General features: G+C 37.6%; 1 protein-coding gene across 1 annotated transcript; it reads left to right on the forward strand.

Moving 5' to 3' along the window:
- The first annotated feature begins 596 nt into the window (after window positions 1–596).
- POLE4 (DNA polymerase epsilon 4, accessory subunit) lies at window positions 597–11,471 on the forward strand. The gene is made up of 4 exons (XM_028516021.2): window positions 597–856; window positions 1,561–1,645; window positions 2,324–2,365; window positions 11,154–11,471. The coding sequence occupies exons 1-4, from the start codon at window positions 641–643 to the stop codon at window positions 11,165–11,167; spliced, it is 357 nt and encodes a 118-aa protein (XP_028371822.1). The 5' UTR covers window positions 597–640; the 3' UTR covers window positions 11,168–11,471.
- The last annotated feature ends 556 nt before the right edge of the window (window positions 11,472–12,027 follow it).

Genomic DNA, 12,027 nt, shown 5'->3' on the forward strand with positions numbered 1-12,027 from the left:
AGTTGTGATGTAAGTCTTGACTGAGTAAATCTATGTGCCTTGTGATCGTCACAACGTCGTTTTCCAGCCTCTATCGCTTTCTTGTGGTTTCCTGTCTAGACTGAACTTCTTCCATTTTTGCCTGCCAAAGTCCTATCCCTCATTCAAGAGCATTTTGTTCTCTTTGAAGCTGGTCCAAATTTCGTGCCCTCCTCCATACCCTCTTCTCTTCACGGTGGGCCATTCGGCGCAGCCTTGGTTATCAATCTGCGTTGACAAAGACTCTTGAGGGTCCAGCCAGTGTTTCTCCAGATCTGGGAGCTCCTCCAGCGACCAGCACGTCCCAGACCACATTCAACAACTAAGCGGCGGTGCCTGGACTCAACTAGACCGGATGGCACCGGTGGGTCACCGAAAACCGAAAAGGAGGCCACTACACTCCAATGACAGAAGGGTGCGGCCGGATTTATGAGGCTGCAACACAACGCGGGGGATTCCAACTTGTCGGGACTTCCACTCAGGATTCCTTGCATAGTCGAGCTGGGTGAGGGGCGGAGCCACGCGCTCACAGAGGGCGTGGCCTCCACAGCGAGCGGGAAAGGGGCTGGCGCCGCAAGCGCATGCACAGTCTGCGGCCGCGCACAGCACGCTTAATGCCCGGATGGCGGCGGCGGCAGCTGCTACTGGAAGCGGGACACCCCGCGAGGAGGAGGGGTCTAGTGGGGAGACAGCGGCCCCGCAGCCACAAGCCCCGACGAGTGGGTCCGGGGCTCGTCTCTCCAGGCTGCCTCTGGCGCGAGTGAAAGCCTTGGTTAAGGCAGACCCCGACGTGACGCTCGCGGGACAAGAAGCCATCTTCATCCTGGCTCGAGCCGCGGTGCGCGGGGAGCACCAGAAGGGGGGCGGAAAGCGTCGTGAGGGGCGGGGCTTGGCGACTGCAGGGGCCGGGAGTTGTGGGGTGGAGCTGGAGGAGGAAGAGGAGGGTCTGGGAGGGGTGTGCTGAAGGCCCGGAAGTGAGGGGTGCTGGGGCGCGACTATGAGATGTGGGTGTAGGAAGGGAAGACAGGACAAGTGCTGTATACAAAAGTACTGTAGTAGTTTGTCAACACACCCGCCTCATCCTGAGGGAGTGGACAGCAACTTTAATTTGCATCTCCAGTGTCTACCACAGAATTTGTAGGAATCTCAAGTGAATGTGAGGGGTGGAGGATTTACAAAGAAGGGAGGAGGGACGGGTCTTGGCCTACTGCGGGAGGGCAGGGAGGAACAGACCTTTAGGAAGTGCAGGACAGCCCTCAGCTTCCCTCAGAACCTCTCTAGGCATCTGAGCCTCCTTTCACCCCTGCCCCACTCACAAATAGGAGCACTCACGAAAGTTGTGCTAGTACCCTTTAGTACAGCGGATCCTCAAATAACTTTGTTTTTGTTCAGTATCGTTTCTACGTAACGATGAGATGCCATGGGAGCTTAACTCTTGTTTATACCACCTAGTCTACGGTAAAATTGGCTTTGTTATATGGTATGTCACTTAAAGTCTCAGGTTGAGTGAGGGCTTACTGTACACTTCTGTTTGCTTCGCAGGAACTGTTTGTGGAGACTATTGCAAAAGATGCCTACTGCTGTGCTCAACAAGGAAAGAGGAAAACCCTCCAGAGGAGAGATTTGGGTAGAGTGTCACTGTGATATTTGGTACCCCGGGCTGACAGGGGAGGCTGGGTGAAGTTTTCCCACGTCCTGGTTAAGAAGGCATCAAAGTAAAATGATGTCTGGTGCCACAGGGTCTCTCTCTCTGATATTTTCTGTTGGACTGTCATGGCAGGAGAAAGCCCTACCTTTAGAGGCTCTATGCTTTGAGTGGATGGAGTTATGTAGGGGCAGAGAACGAAAGGAGTCTAGCTGTTGTCAAATCTGACAAGACCTCTTTATCCTGTGTGCTATGTTGTACCAGGCTTGCCATTTCTGTTTCCTTTAGAAATGGGGGTTTGATTTCTGACTCTTCTTTCTAGGTGGTAACCGTCATGCATGTGTAAGCTTTTGTATATTGTATTCTCACTTTCCCTGCTATATTGCCCAACTTTTCTCATTTGATTCTCAGAGCAAAGAAGTTCCCTTCACTGAACAGTCAGGATTTGCTCAGCTTTTCTTGCTGTTGGAGAGAGAGCGAGAGAGAGGGCGAGCGCGCGCACTAGCTGAGAGTTAAGATTTGATGGTGGAGTGGAAATGGATCTCAAGATAGCAAAGGGGCAAATTTTATAAATTTCCTGGTTTGCACAAAGTCTCTTGCCCCCTTCAGTGTGTGCATTGTACTTTTAGGGGGCTGATGTTCCTTTACCTTGTGTTTCAGATAATGCAATAGAAGCTGTGGATGAATTTGCTTTTCTGGAAGGTAAGTTCTCTACCAATGGGTAATTATTTTCATCTGTCTTTTCCATGCTAATGATCTGACTTCAAAACCTCTCCCTACTTTCTATTGAGATAGGTAAAACTAATTTGCTAAATCTGATAAGATTTAGAAATTCTAATTCCCTTGGGGAATTAGAACTTCTACTTGAGAATTGCTAATAATAAAGAAATGGGAAAGTAAGTAAGATTGCAGTGGAGTTAGGTGGATTCTGATATTTAATTCCTACTTTGCTCTACCCCTAGATATAAATTTTTCCCCTCAAAGTGCTAGAAATCAGAAATAATCACCAACATTTAAAGGGTTACTTCTTGTTTCTTTTTTTAAATAGTCTGTTAAGTGATTATTTTGCTGCAGAGATTCTGTACTTGTATCTATTCTTAGGAATTTTAGATTAACTTGTGTACTAACTAAATCTTGTCATTTAGCAAATACTTGAAATACCTTGCTTTAGCTACCTTCTCTTAGAACTATTCTGCTACTTGATCCCCAAACCTGGTCAGTTTACTCTTTCTTACACATATTCTGAGGTATTCTCATTACATCCTTAAAGCCTCATTACCTTCAGAAATCTTGATTTATTTTATTATATTTATACTTATGTTTTGCATCTTTGTATCAATCTAAGCCCCTGGCCCTTTTGATGCATTGTTTTAAAAGTCTTTAAAGATAAATTCCCATGACCAGCTTCAAGTATTTCTTAATTTGTAGTGTTTTCTTAAGCCATTCTATTTGTCTACTTATTATTCTTAAAAATGACTTGCTAGCTGCCTACCTAAGGCAGGCAACTTCTTGTGCCTGACTTCCTATAAGTTTTCTAGTCAGAAATGTTGGGAGCCTGCTTTACCTACTCATATTTAATTACCAGCTCTTCAGAGTGAGTAATATGATCAGATTTGTATTTTAAAGATATACCACAAGTGTCCTTCAGATAATAAATTGGAGGGTGCCAGGAATAGAAGTGGAGAGATCTTATGCACTTTTCTATCCCAGTCTCTGCCATGGCATAGTACTTAGCTTGGATTTTTAATAAATGCCGTTTATTGAGGGGTAGATGTGTTCACTTTCATGTTCTGATTCAATAATCTTAGTAATTGAATGCTCTGTACTGTATCACATTAACAGATTAGAATTTTGGCCATTTTAGCCCTTGTGGATTTAGTCAGTATTATATTATTTTGTAGCTGGTAAAGCAAATGTTCTTATGTCTTTACAAGTGTATGTTCTAAGTAGAAAATTGTTTTTTTTTTCTTTTTGAATCAAGGTAATATATATCCATGCTTAATAGTCAAATAGTTATCTAATGGCATATAATGAGATAATAACTGTTGCCCTTCACCCTTTTGTTTTTGTTTTTAGTTTTCAGGAGGTTACTTATATTTCTAGGTAGTATGCTTCCTCCTTAATTTACCAGCTACAGTTGTTATCAGTTCCTGCTATGATAAATGAAGATTTGGCTAACCTATACTACCCCATAAGTCCCTTCCCTCTTTCCTGTTTTTTGGTAGTTGTATCATTATTTTTATAGTTTATATAACACAGTAAAATGTGTATTTTTTATTGTACCCAAGTTTTAACATATTTTTTTCTCCCCACTTTGTAAGGTGTGACTATTATTGCACCTGTCTTTTCCTTTCCTGTTTTTAGCTTCCAGCTCTTGTTCTGTGTCATCTATACTTATTCTTTCACATTGTTGAGGCTGGTAACATTTATATCATCTTATCAGAATTGAATCTTCTGTGTTGCATCTGTAAGTTGAGTGTAGAAGTTGAAAAACAGCCCTCCTCTGTGCTTTCTGTCCCTTACTACCTCATACAGGTCCCTCCCTGCAGGCAACTCTTACTAGGCTCTGTAATCTTCTAGATATTTTATGCAAATAAATTAATATATGTATATTCTTTTGTAAGTATTTCCTTGTGAAATACAACATGAACAAATGTAAAGTCAATAAATAATAAAATGAACAGTATTGTAACCAACAACTAGGCCAAGAGGTAGAATGTTGTCAGCCCTCAGAAGTTCTGGATATATTCCCTCTTTATTATATGTGTTCCCATGACCGGTCCTGACATACCTGTATCCTGATTTTTTGGTAATTCTTTGACTTTCTTTATAATTTTACTACATAAGCATGCATCCATCAATAGTTTTTTTTCTTTAGGTTAATTCATTTATGAGAATCATTTTTGTGGTTGTACATATATCTATTTTGTTCATTTCTTTGCTGTATGGCATGCCATTATATAACAATACTATAACCATCTTCATATCACTTTTTGGATATTGTGCTATTATGAACAACTTGCTATGAACATTCTTGTATGTTTTTCTTTGGGGGGTATGTGTGTATGTGTATGTGTAAAATTGCCAGGACATAGGCTATACGTAGCTCCCTTTTGTAGGTACTGCTGAAATTCCTGTAAACCTGATTCACATTAATATTAGTAATATAGGAAAATTCTCATTGCTCCTCATTCTTGCCAACACTTGATATTATGAGAGTTTTTGATTTTTGTCAATCTGGTAGGAATGTAAGTGTAAATTGCATTGTGGTTTTAATTTGCATTCCCTGATTACAAGTGACGTTGAGCATCTTTTCATATGCATGTCCATTTCTTTTTTTGCATGTTTGTCCTGTTTTTCTTTTGGATATTTTGTCTTTTTTATTATCGATTTATAATAATACATAAATATTCCGAATAGAATCTTGTTCAGGATATGAGAGAAAAATGTATTTTCCTGGTTTATGATTTTCCTTTTTACTCCATATAGTTAATGCTATTTGTGATCTGTTTAATAACAAATTTTTCCCTAACCCAAGGTCATGAAGACATTCTCCTGTGTGCTAAAATATTTATAGTTTGTCTTTTATAAAACTAGAGTTGACTTTTTATTTATTGGATTGAGGTGGGGGTCTAATTTCTTTTTTTTCCTTCTCATTTGGATATCCACTTGTCCATATCATTTTTTCACATTTCTATCTTCGTTGTAAATCAGGGTTGTTTCTGGGCTTTTTGTTCTCTCCTGTTGATCTGTTTTTCTACTCCCATGGCAGCACCATACTGTCTCGATTATAGTAGTTTATTCAAGAGAGCAACTCTTCCCACCTTGTTTTTGAAGTGTTTTTGGTTCTTTGCATTTTCATGTGTATTTAGAATCTGCTTGTCAAATTTCACAAAAAGAAATATTGATATGGATGGCATTGAGTCTATAGATTACTTTGGGGGAGAAATGATATTTTTACTATAGTGAATCTTCCAGTTCATGAACATGATATGGTTTTCATTTATTTAGATCTTTAATTTTTTCTAATTAAGTTTTTATACTACATGAAGAAATCTTGACATATACTGTTAAATGTTTTCCTCTAAGTACTTAATGTTTTTAATATTGTGTTAGTGACATCTTTCTAAAAATATCATTTTTAAAATATTGCTAGTATATAGAAATATAACTGGTTTCATATGTTAACTTTGTACCTAGTCTCTTGCTCAGCTTTATTAATTGTAATTTATCTGTTTATTCTTCTTTTGGATTTCCTTAATCACACAGTAATATCTGCCCGTAATGACATTTCTGCAAAGTTCTTTTTAATTCTTATCTTTTAATTTTTTACTTGCCATAATGCACTGGCTAGAATCTCCAGTAGTATTGAGTAGAAGTAGTGATAGCAAATATCTTGACAACAAAGAGAAAGCTTTTAGTGTTTTTCCAGTAATTAGGCTTACTGTAGGTTTTTTTTGCGAGTATAGATTATCAGAATGCAAATACTACATCATGTTTATGAGAGAGATTGATATTACTATATGTGGGCCCCACTCAAATTAGATGGAGAATATACCTCTTTTGTCTATGTTCTCTGGAAAACTTTTTGTAAATTTAGACTGATTTCTTTGACTGTTTGGTGGAATTAACCAAGGAAGCCATCTGGGCCTGGAATTTTCTTTGTGGGAAGATTTTTGATTATTGATCCAATTTTTGGAATGGTTTTAAAACTATTCTATTCCTCTTTATTTTTGTGAGACATCCCTTCCTTCCCCAAGGAGTTTCAGTTTTTCTAAGAATTTTATATTTGTATATGTAAATTTTCAAATTTATTGGCATAAAGTTCTTCATAATGTACTTTTATTATCTTTGTAAAGTCTATAAGGAATTTATTAACATTCCCTTTTTATTCTTTGTGCTATCAGAACTTTTTCTCTTTCTCCCTTGATCACTTTCACTAGAGGTTTATCAATTTTCTTAGTCTTTTCAAAGAACAAACCTTTGGCTTTGTTGATGCTAACACATAATTCTATTTTATATTTTATTAGTTTCTGCTCTTTATTATTTCTTCTCTTTACTTTTTTGGAGTTTAAGTTTGCTGTTTTTTCCCAACTCTCTGAGACAGATTTTTAGTTTGTTAAAGTTTAGGCCTTTTCTCTACCTTATACATTTTAAGGTATAAATTTCCCACTAGTCTTTGCTTTGAATGTATCTCACTTTTTAATAGATATTTTTATTAGTATTTGGTTTGACATTTTTTAATTGTAAAAATTTTATTTATTTTTAGAGAGAGGGGAAAGGAAAGCCAAAGAGAAGGAGAGCAACACTGATCGGTTGCCTCTTGCAGGCTGCCAACCAGGGACCCAGTCTGCAACCCAGGCATGTGCCCTGACTGGGAACTGAACCAACAACCTTTCAGTCTGTAGGCTGGTGCTCAGTCTACTGAGCCACTCCAGCGAGGGCTGAGCTTTTTTCTTTCTCTTTTTGTTTTTAGGGCTGAATGTTTTTAAATTCATTTTTTTGGGCTTGTGTATTATTTAGATGAATATTTTTTAATTTCCAAAAATATGAAAATTTTAGTTAACTTTTTTGTTGTTAATAATAATTGCATTGTTTTAAAAATACGTACTTTATTATTTCTGTCCGTTGGGATATTCAAAACTTGAGTTATGGCCCCAATATATGGGCCACCTTGTGAATGTTCTGTGTGTTCTTAAAGAAAAGGTGTATTCTGTAGTTGTTGGGTGCACTGTCAGGTTTGGTTATTGCAGAGTTCAGATTTTGTGTTTCTATGGAATTCTTGTCTGCTTATTTAATCAGTTTTTGAGAATGGTGTGTTAAAGTTTACTATGATTGTAGACTGTTTCCACTTATATTTCTGGGTCTGTTTTTCTTTGTATATTATGAGACCATAAAATTAGGTATACATACATTTAATGTTGTTATATATTACTAGTATTTGAATGTTATATTTATAAATTGACCATTGTTATTTCTAGCAGTGCTTTTTGCCGTAAAGTCTATTCAGTCTAATGTTATAAAAGTGTACCAGCTTTCTTTTTAATTTTTTAATTTTTGCCTTTATATCTTTGCAAATAGTGTGTAATTGGATTATTTTTAAAAATTCAGACTGGCAGTCTTTAACTGGCACACACACAGGTAACTTATATTTGATGTAATTAGTGATGTGTGTGGGTTTAAATCTCTCATTTTGTGCTGTTTGTCTTGCTGATGTTTTATTTTTTTCTCTTCATCTTTTGCCCCCCCTTTTTTAGTGTAATTTATTATTCCACTTTTTTCCTCTATTATTTTGGAAGTTAGTTGATCTAGTTAGTTCTTTTCTTTTAGTTGTTACTCTGTCAGATACTTTCATGCATCCTTAATATACCAAAGTCTGTTGTTAGTACCTTTTCCCTCAGCAGAATGGGATCTTAGAATATATTAACTCCATTTATAAGTCTCTTCTGCCGCACATGTGTTATTGTCACGTATTTTTGTTTCATCTTTTGTCTTTGTCAGTTCACATAAGTCATTATCATTGCTATATTATACAGTTAATGAAATATAAAATTACCAATATATTTACTACTATCCTTGCTCTTCTTTTCATTCTGTATTCCTAGATCCTTCATTTGTGATCATTTTCTTTCTTCCTGAAGTAAATCCTTTAGAACTTCCTTAAATTTGGGTCTACTGGTAGCTGCCTTGTTTTTTTATTTTAGCACATTGCAGCTATTACCTACTTTCTGCAGTTTCTGTTGTTTCTGTTCAGAAATCACCTGTTAACCTGTTATTCTTTTGGAATTAGTTCATCCTTTTTTTCTGTATGCTTTTGAGATCTTCTCTTTACGTTTGCTATTTCTGTAGTTTCACTTTGATGTATTTAGGTATAGATTTCTTACATAGTCTGCTTAGGGTTAAATATGTGGATCTGTCCTGGAAAATTCTTAGCCAGTAATTGTTGAAATTTTGGCTGTGCTTTGTTTTTTTCTATCTCTTTTCTCTTTGGGATTCCCATTAAACAGGTATTAAAACTCAGCCATAATTTTGCCTCCATGATGTGTTCTGTCTATTTTTTTTGACCTCCCAGTTTGCTCTCTCTTCAGTGGTCTTACCTCCTTTAAACTTTTCTGTTGATTTTTTTAGTTTCAGTTTTGTTTTTATATTTTTCATTTCTGCAAAATGTTTGGTTATTTTTTAAATATATTTTTGTCACTGTATTTTCTGCAGGGATTTTGAGGCTTGTATTTTATTTCTTTAAACATAGTAAGCACTATTGTTTCATGGTCTGTGTCTAGTCTAATACTTAATTAAGCCTTTTGAAGCATTTTTTTTTTTGTCTATGGTTCCTGTTGGTACTGTCTCAAGGTATTTTTTCTCTATATGTCTAGTCATATCAGTACATCATTCATTGAACTTGATACAATTATTTGTTGGATAATTTGAGGCTTATGTTATAAAATCTTCAAAGATTTTCATGTGCTTCTGCAACACACCTAGTAGGCTTTATCAGTGCAGGATCTCCTTAATCCAAATCCAAGATTTGAGGATCCTTGGATCACCATGGTGATATAAACCCTGATTGCAGGACTGTGAGGGGCTAATTTAATTCTGGTTTTGCCTCACTCGAGAGTGTAGTCATTTATTTGGGACTCCAGCTTTTAAAAAAAAGCAGGATTGGGGACAGATTGTTAGACCCTCACACCTGGGGAGACTCTGGGATTCAGTTCCTGGTTCACTGAGCCTGCCAGAATCACGGCTTTTCTCAAATCTGTCTTTTGGATTGACAGATACCTTCAGTGCAAAGGCAGCTTTGAAGGCTGGATTTGCTTTGTGGATTTTGGATCTGATTTTCTTGATGGTTCTTCAATGCCTAAAGGATTAAAAAAAATAGTTTAATCAGCTTTTTCAGTTGGTCGCAGCAGGAATTTAACATTCTCACTTTTTAAAAAATATATTTTATTGATTATGCTATTACAGTTGTCCCATTTCCCCCCTACATTCCCCTCCACCCTGCACACCCTCCCCCACCCACATTCTCCACCTTTAGTTCATGTCGATGTGTCATAAGTTCTTTAGCTTCTACATTTCCCATACTATTCTTGCCCTCCCCCTATTTTCAACCTACAATCTATTTTACTTATTCTCTGAACCTTTTCCCCCTCTCTCTTCCCACTCCCCTGTTGCTAACCCTCTATGAGATCTCCATTTCTGTGGTTCTGTTCCTGTTCTAGTAGTTTGCTTAGTTTGTTTTTGTTTTTGTTTTAGGTGTGGTTGTTAATAATTGTGAGTTTGTTGTCAGTTTACTACACCTGTTTTTTATCTTCTTTTTCTTAGATAAGTCCCTTTGACATTTCATAAAATAAGGGCTTGGTGATGATGAACTCCTTTAACTTGACCTCATTCGGGAAGCACTTTATCTACCCTTCCATTCTAAATGAAAGCTTTGCTGGATAGAGCAATCCTGGATGTTTAACATTCTCACTTTTTTAAAAAAGTAAATTTTTGTCTCTCACTGTATAGGATTTCTTCAAATGCCTGGTAATTTTCATCCTATTTTAAAATGAGGGAGTATGGCCATTGTTGGAAACTGTATGTATATGTGTGTGTTTTGTCTGGTAGTTTTATTTTAGTGTGTGCAGGAGTGGGACTGGATGTTATGGTGGGGTCCCCAAAAGGCCAGAATGCAGAAGGCTTTATGTGGGGAGCTAGCATTTTCAGAAGCTGTTCTCCTTCTCCAGATAATTCCTTTAGTTTTTTAGAAGAGAGCCCTCTGATACTTTCCTGCCAAATTAGGTTTAAATCCTTGTTTCCTGGTAGTGCTGCACTCAGGGAGGGTTGTGGGGAGATGGGGCCAGCTGTTTCTGTCTCTTTCCGTCATTCCCCGCATCTGAGTCTGCAGCCTCTGCACGGGGCTCCTAGGCAGATGGGCTCCCACCTCTGCTGCAGTTCCTTCTTTGTTCATTCTGGGCTCATTTTTCTTCCACACTATTATTAACATACTTAAGTGTTACTTTTTTGAAATCTCTTAATGCTGATGCCTGTCCCCACATTCTTCGTTGTAGATTTACATATTTTTAAGCCATTTTTCCTTTTGAATGGAATCTTGGATGGGAGGGCATGGAAACTTGTGCTCTTGGTATTACATCTTAAACTGGAACTTTCTCAAAAAGTTACAAACTCTTTGCTTAGAGAACTTCTCATGTATTTTTTATCACTCATCCCTTGTGCAGTGTCTACAAATGCTCATTAACCTGACAATTTCTTAGGCCTTTTCCTACGTCTGATTCTAACTCTCCAGACCAGCATGCTTAATTCCCAACTGCCCACCCTCTGTGCTGACATGATTTCCCCAAGGATCTTTTGGATGGATATTCTTCAAAATAAGTGTTTTGGTCTTAGAGAACTGCCAGCACCAAAGCAGCTTTCACTTTAACTTTGCCCAGTTTATTACACTCATCCATTTCTTGAGGCACCTTACCTTATACATTGCTCTTTGTCTTTTTAGGTACTTTGGATTGATTGCTGAGCTGGGGACTTTTGTGAGCCTTTACCTGCATCCTTCAGCTAGCCCTCTGCAGGCCTCAGCTTTGAAGAAGAGTCCTTGGAAAGTCACACACATACTTTTCCTGTTCTCACTTCACCTAAGCCGGAATAAACACAGATCTCATCTGTTAGTTTTTTCTCTGCAAGGTCTTCCACTGCTGTGTCTTCCATTTCTGGCCTCGATGCAGCTACTGCTGCTTGAGGCAGAGAAAAGGGAAATAATTTGTGTAGGTTGCTTAATGAATGGTAGGGACCAGAATAAAGGTGTCTGATCAAGCTCGTGTGTTTTACGGTTTTGCCTTTGTTCTCACCACCCTGACTGGAGAGCTAGCGTGCCTGGTCACAGACCTTCCTGACATTTTCTGCCAGCCATCCTAAGCTCAGTCTTTTATTTGTTCTTCATTTTTCCAGCCTGCCACCAGAATCTGGTTCCAGAGTTTACTCGATACCACATAAGGTCTTCGTAAGTTCAAATAAATGTGATCCTAGATGTAAAACTAATTAAAACTTTTAATAGCTTTGTTGAGATATAATTCATATACCATACAGTTCACCCTTTTAAAGTACATATTTCAATAGTTTTTAGTATATTTACAGAGATACACAACTATCACCACAATTTTAGAACATTGTCATATGAGTGGAATCATCCTATGTGGCATTTTGTGTCTGACTGCTTTCATGTAGATAATGTTTTCAGTGTTTAGGTGATAGTATGTATCAGCATAAATTCCATTATTTTAATTTTTTAATTGTAAAGTATATATAACATAAAATTTACCACTTAAGCCTTTTAATTTAAAGCCTTACCATTTAAGCCATTTTAAATTTATTTA

Source organism: Phyllostomus discolor, chromosome 6 (assembly GCF_004126475.2).
Source record: "Phyllostomus discolor isolate MPI-MPIP mPhyDis1 chromosome 6, mPhyDis1.pri.v3, whole genome shotgun sequence".
In the NCBI taxonomy this organism is placed as follows: domain Eukaryota; kingdom Metazoa; phylum Chordata; class Mammalia; order Chiroptera; family Phyllostomidae; genus Phyllostomus; species Phyllostomus discolor.

Coding starts and splice junctions, on each gene's coding strand:
- POLE4 (XM_028516021.2), top strand. CDS start 641: ATGGCGGCGGCGGCAGCTGCTACTGGAAGCGGGACACCCCGCGAGGAG. Junction 857..1,560: donor TCATCCTGGCTCGAGCCGCG/GTGCGCGGGGAG, acceptor TTTGCTTCGCAG/GAACTGTTTGTGGAGACTAT. Junction 1,646..2,323: donor CCTCCAGAGGAGAGATTTGG/GTAGAGTGTCAC, acceptor CTTGTGTTTCAG/ATAATGCAATAGAAGCTGTG.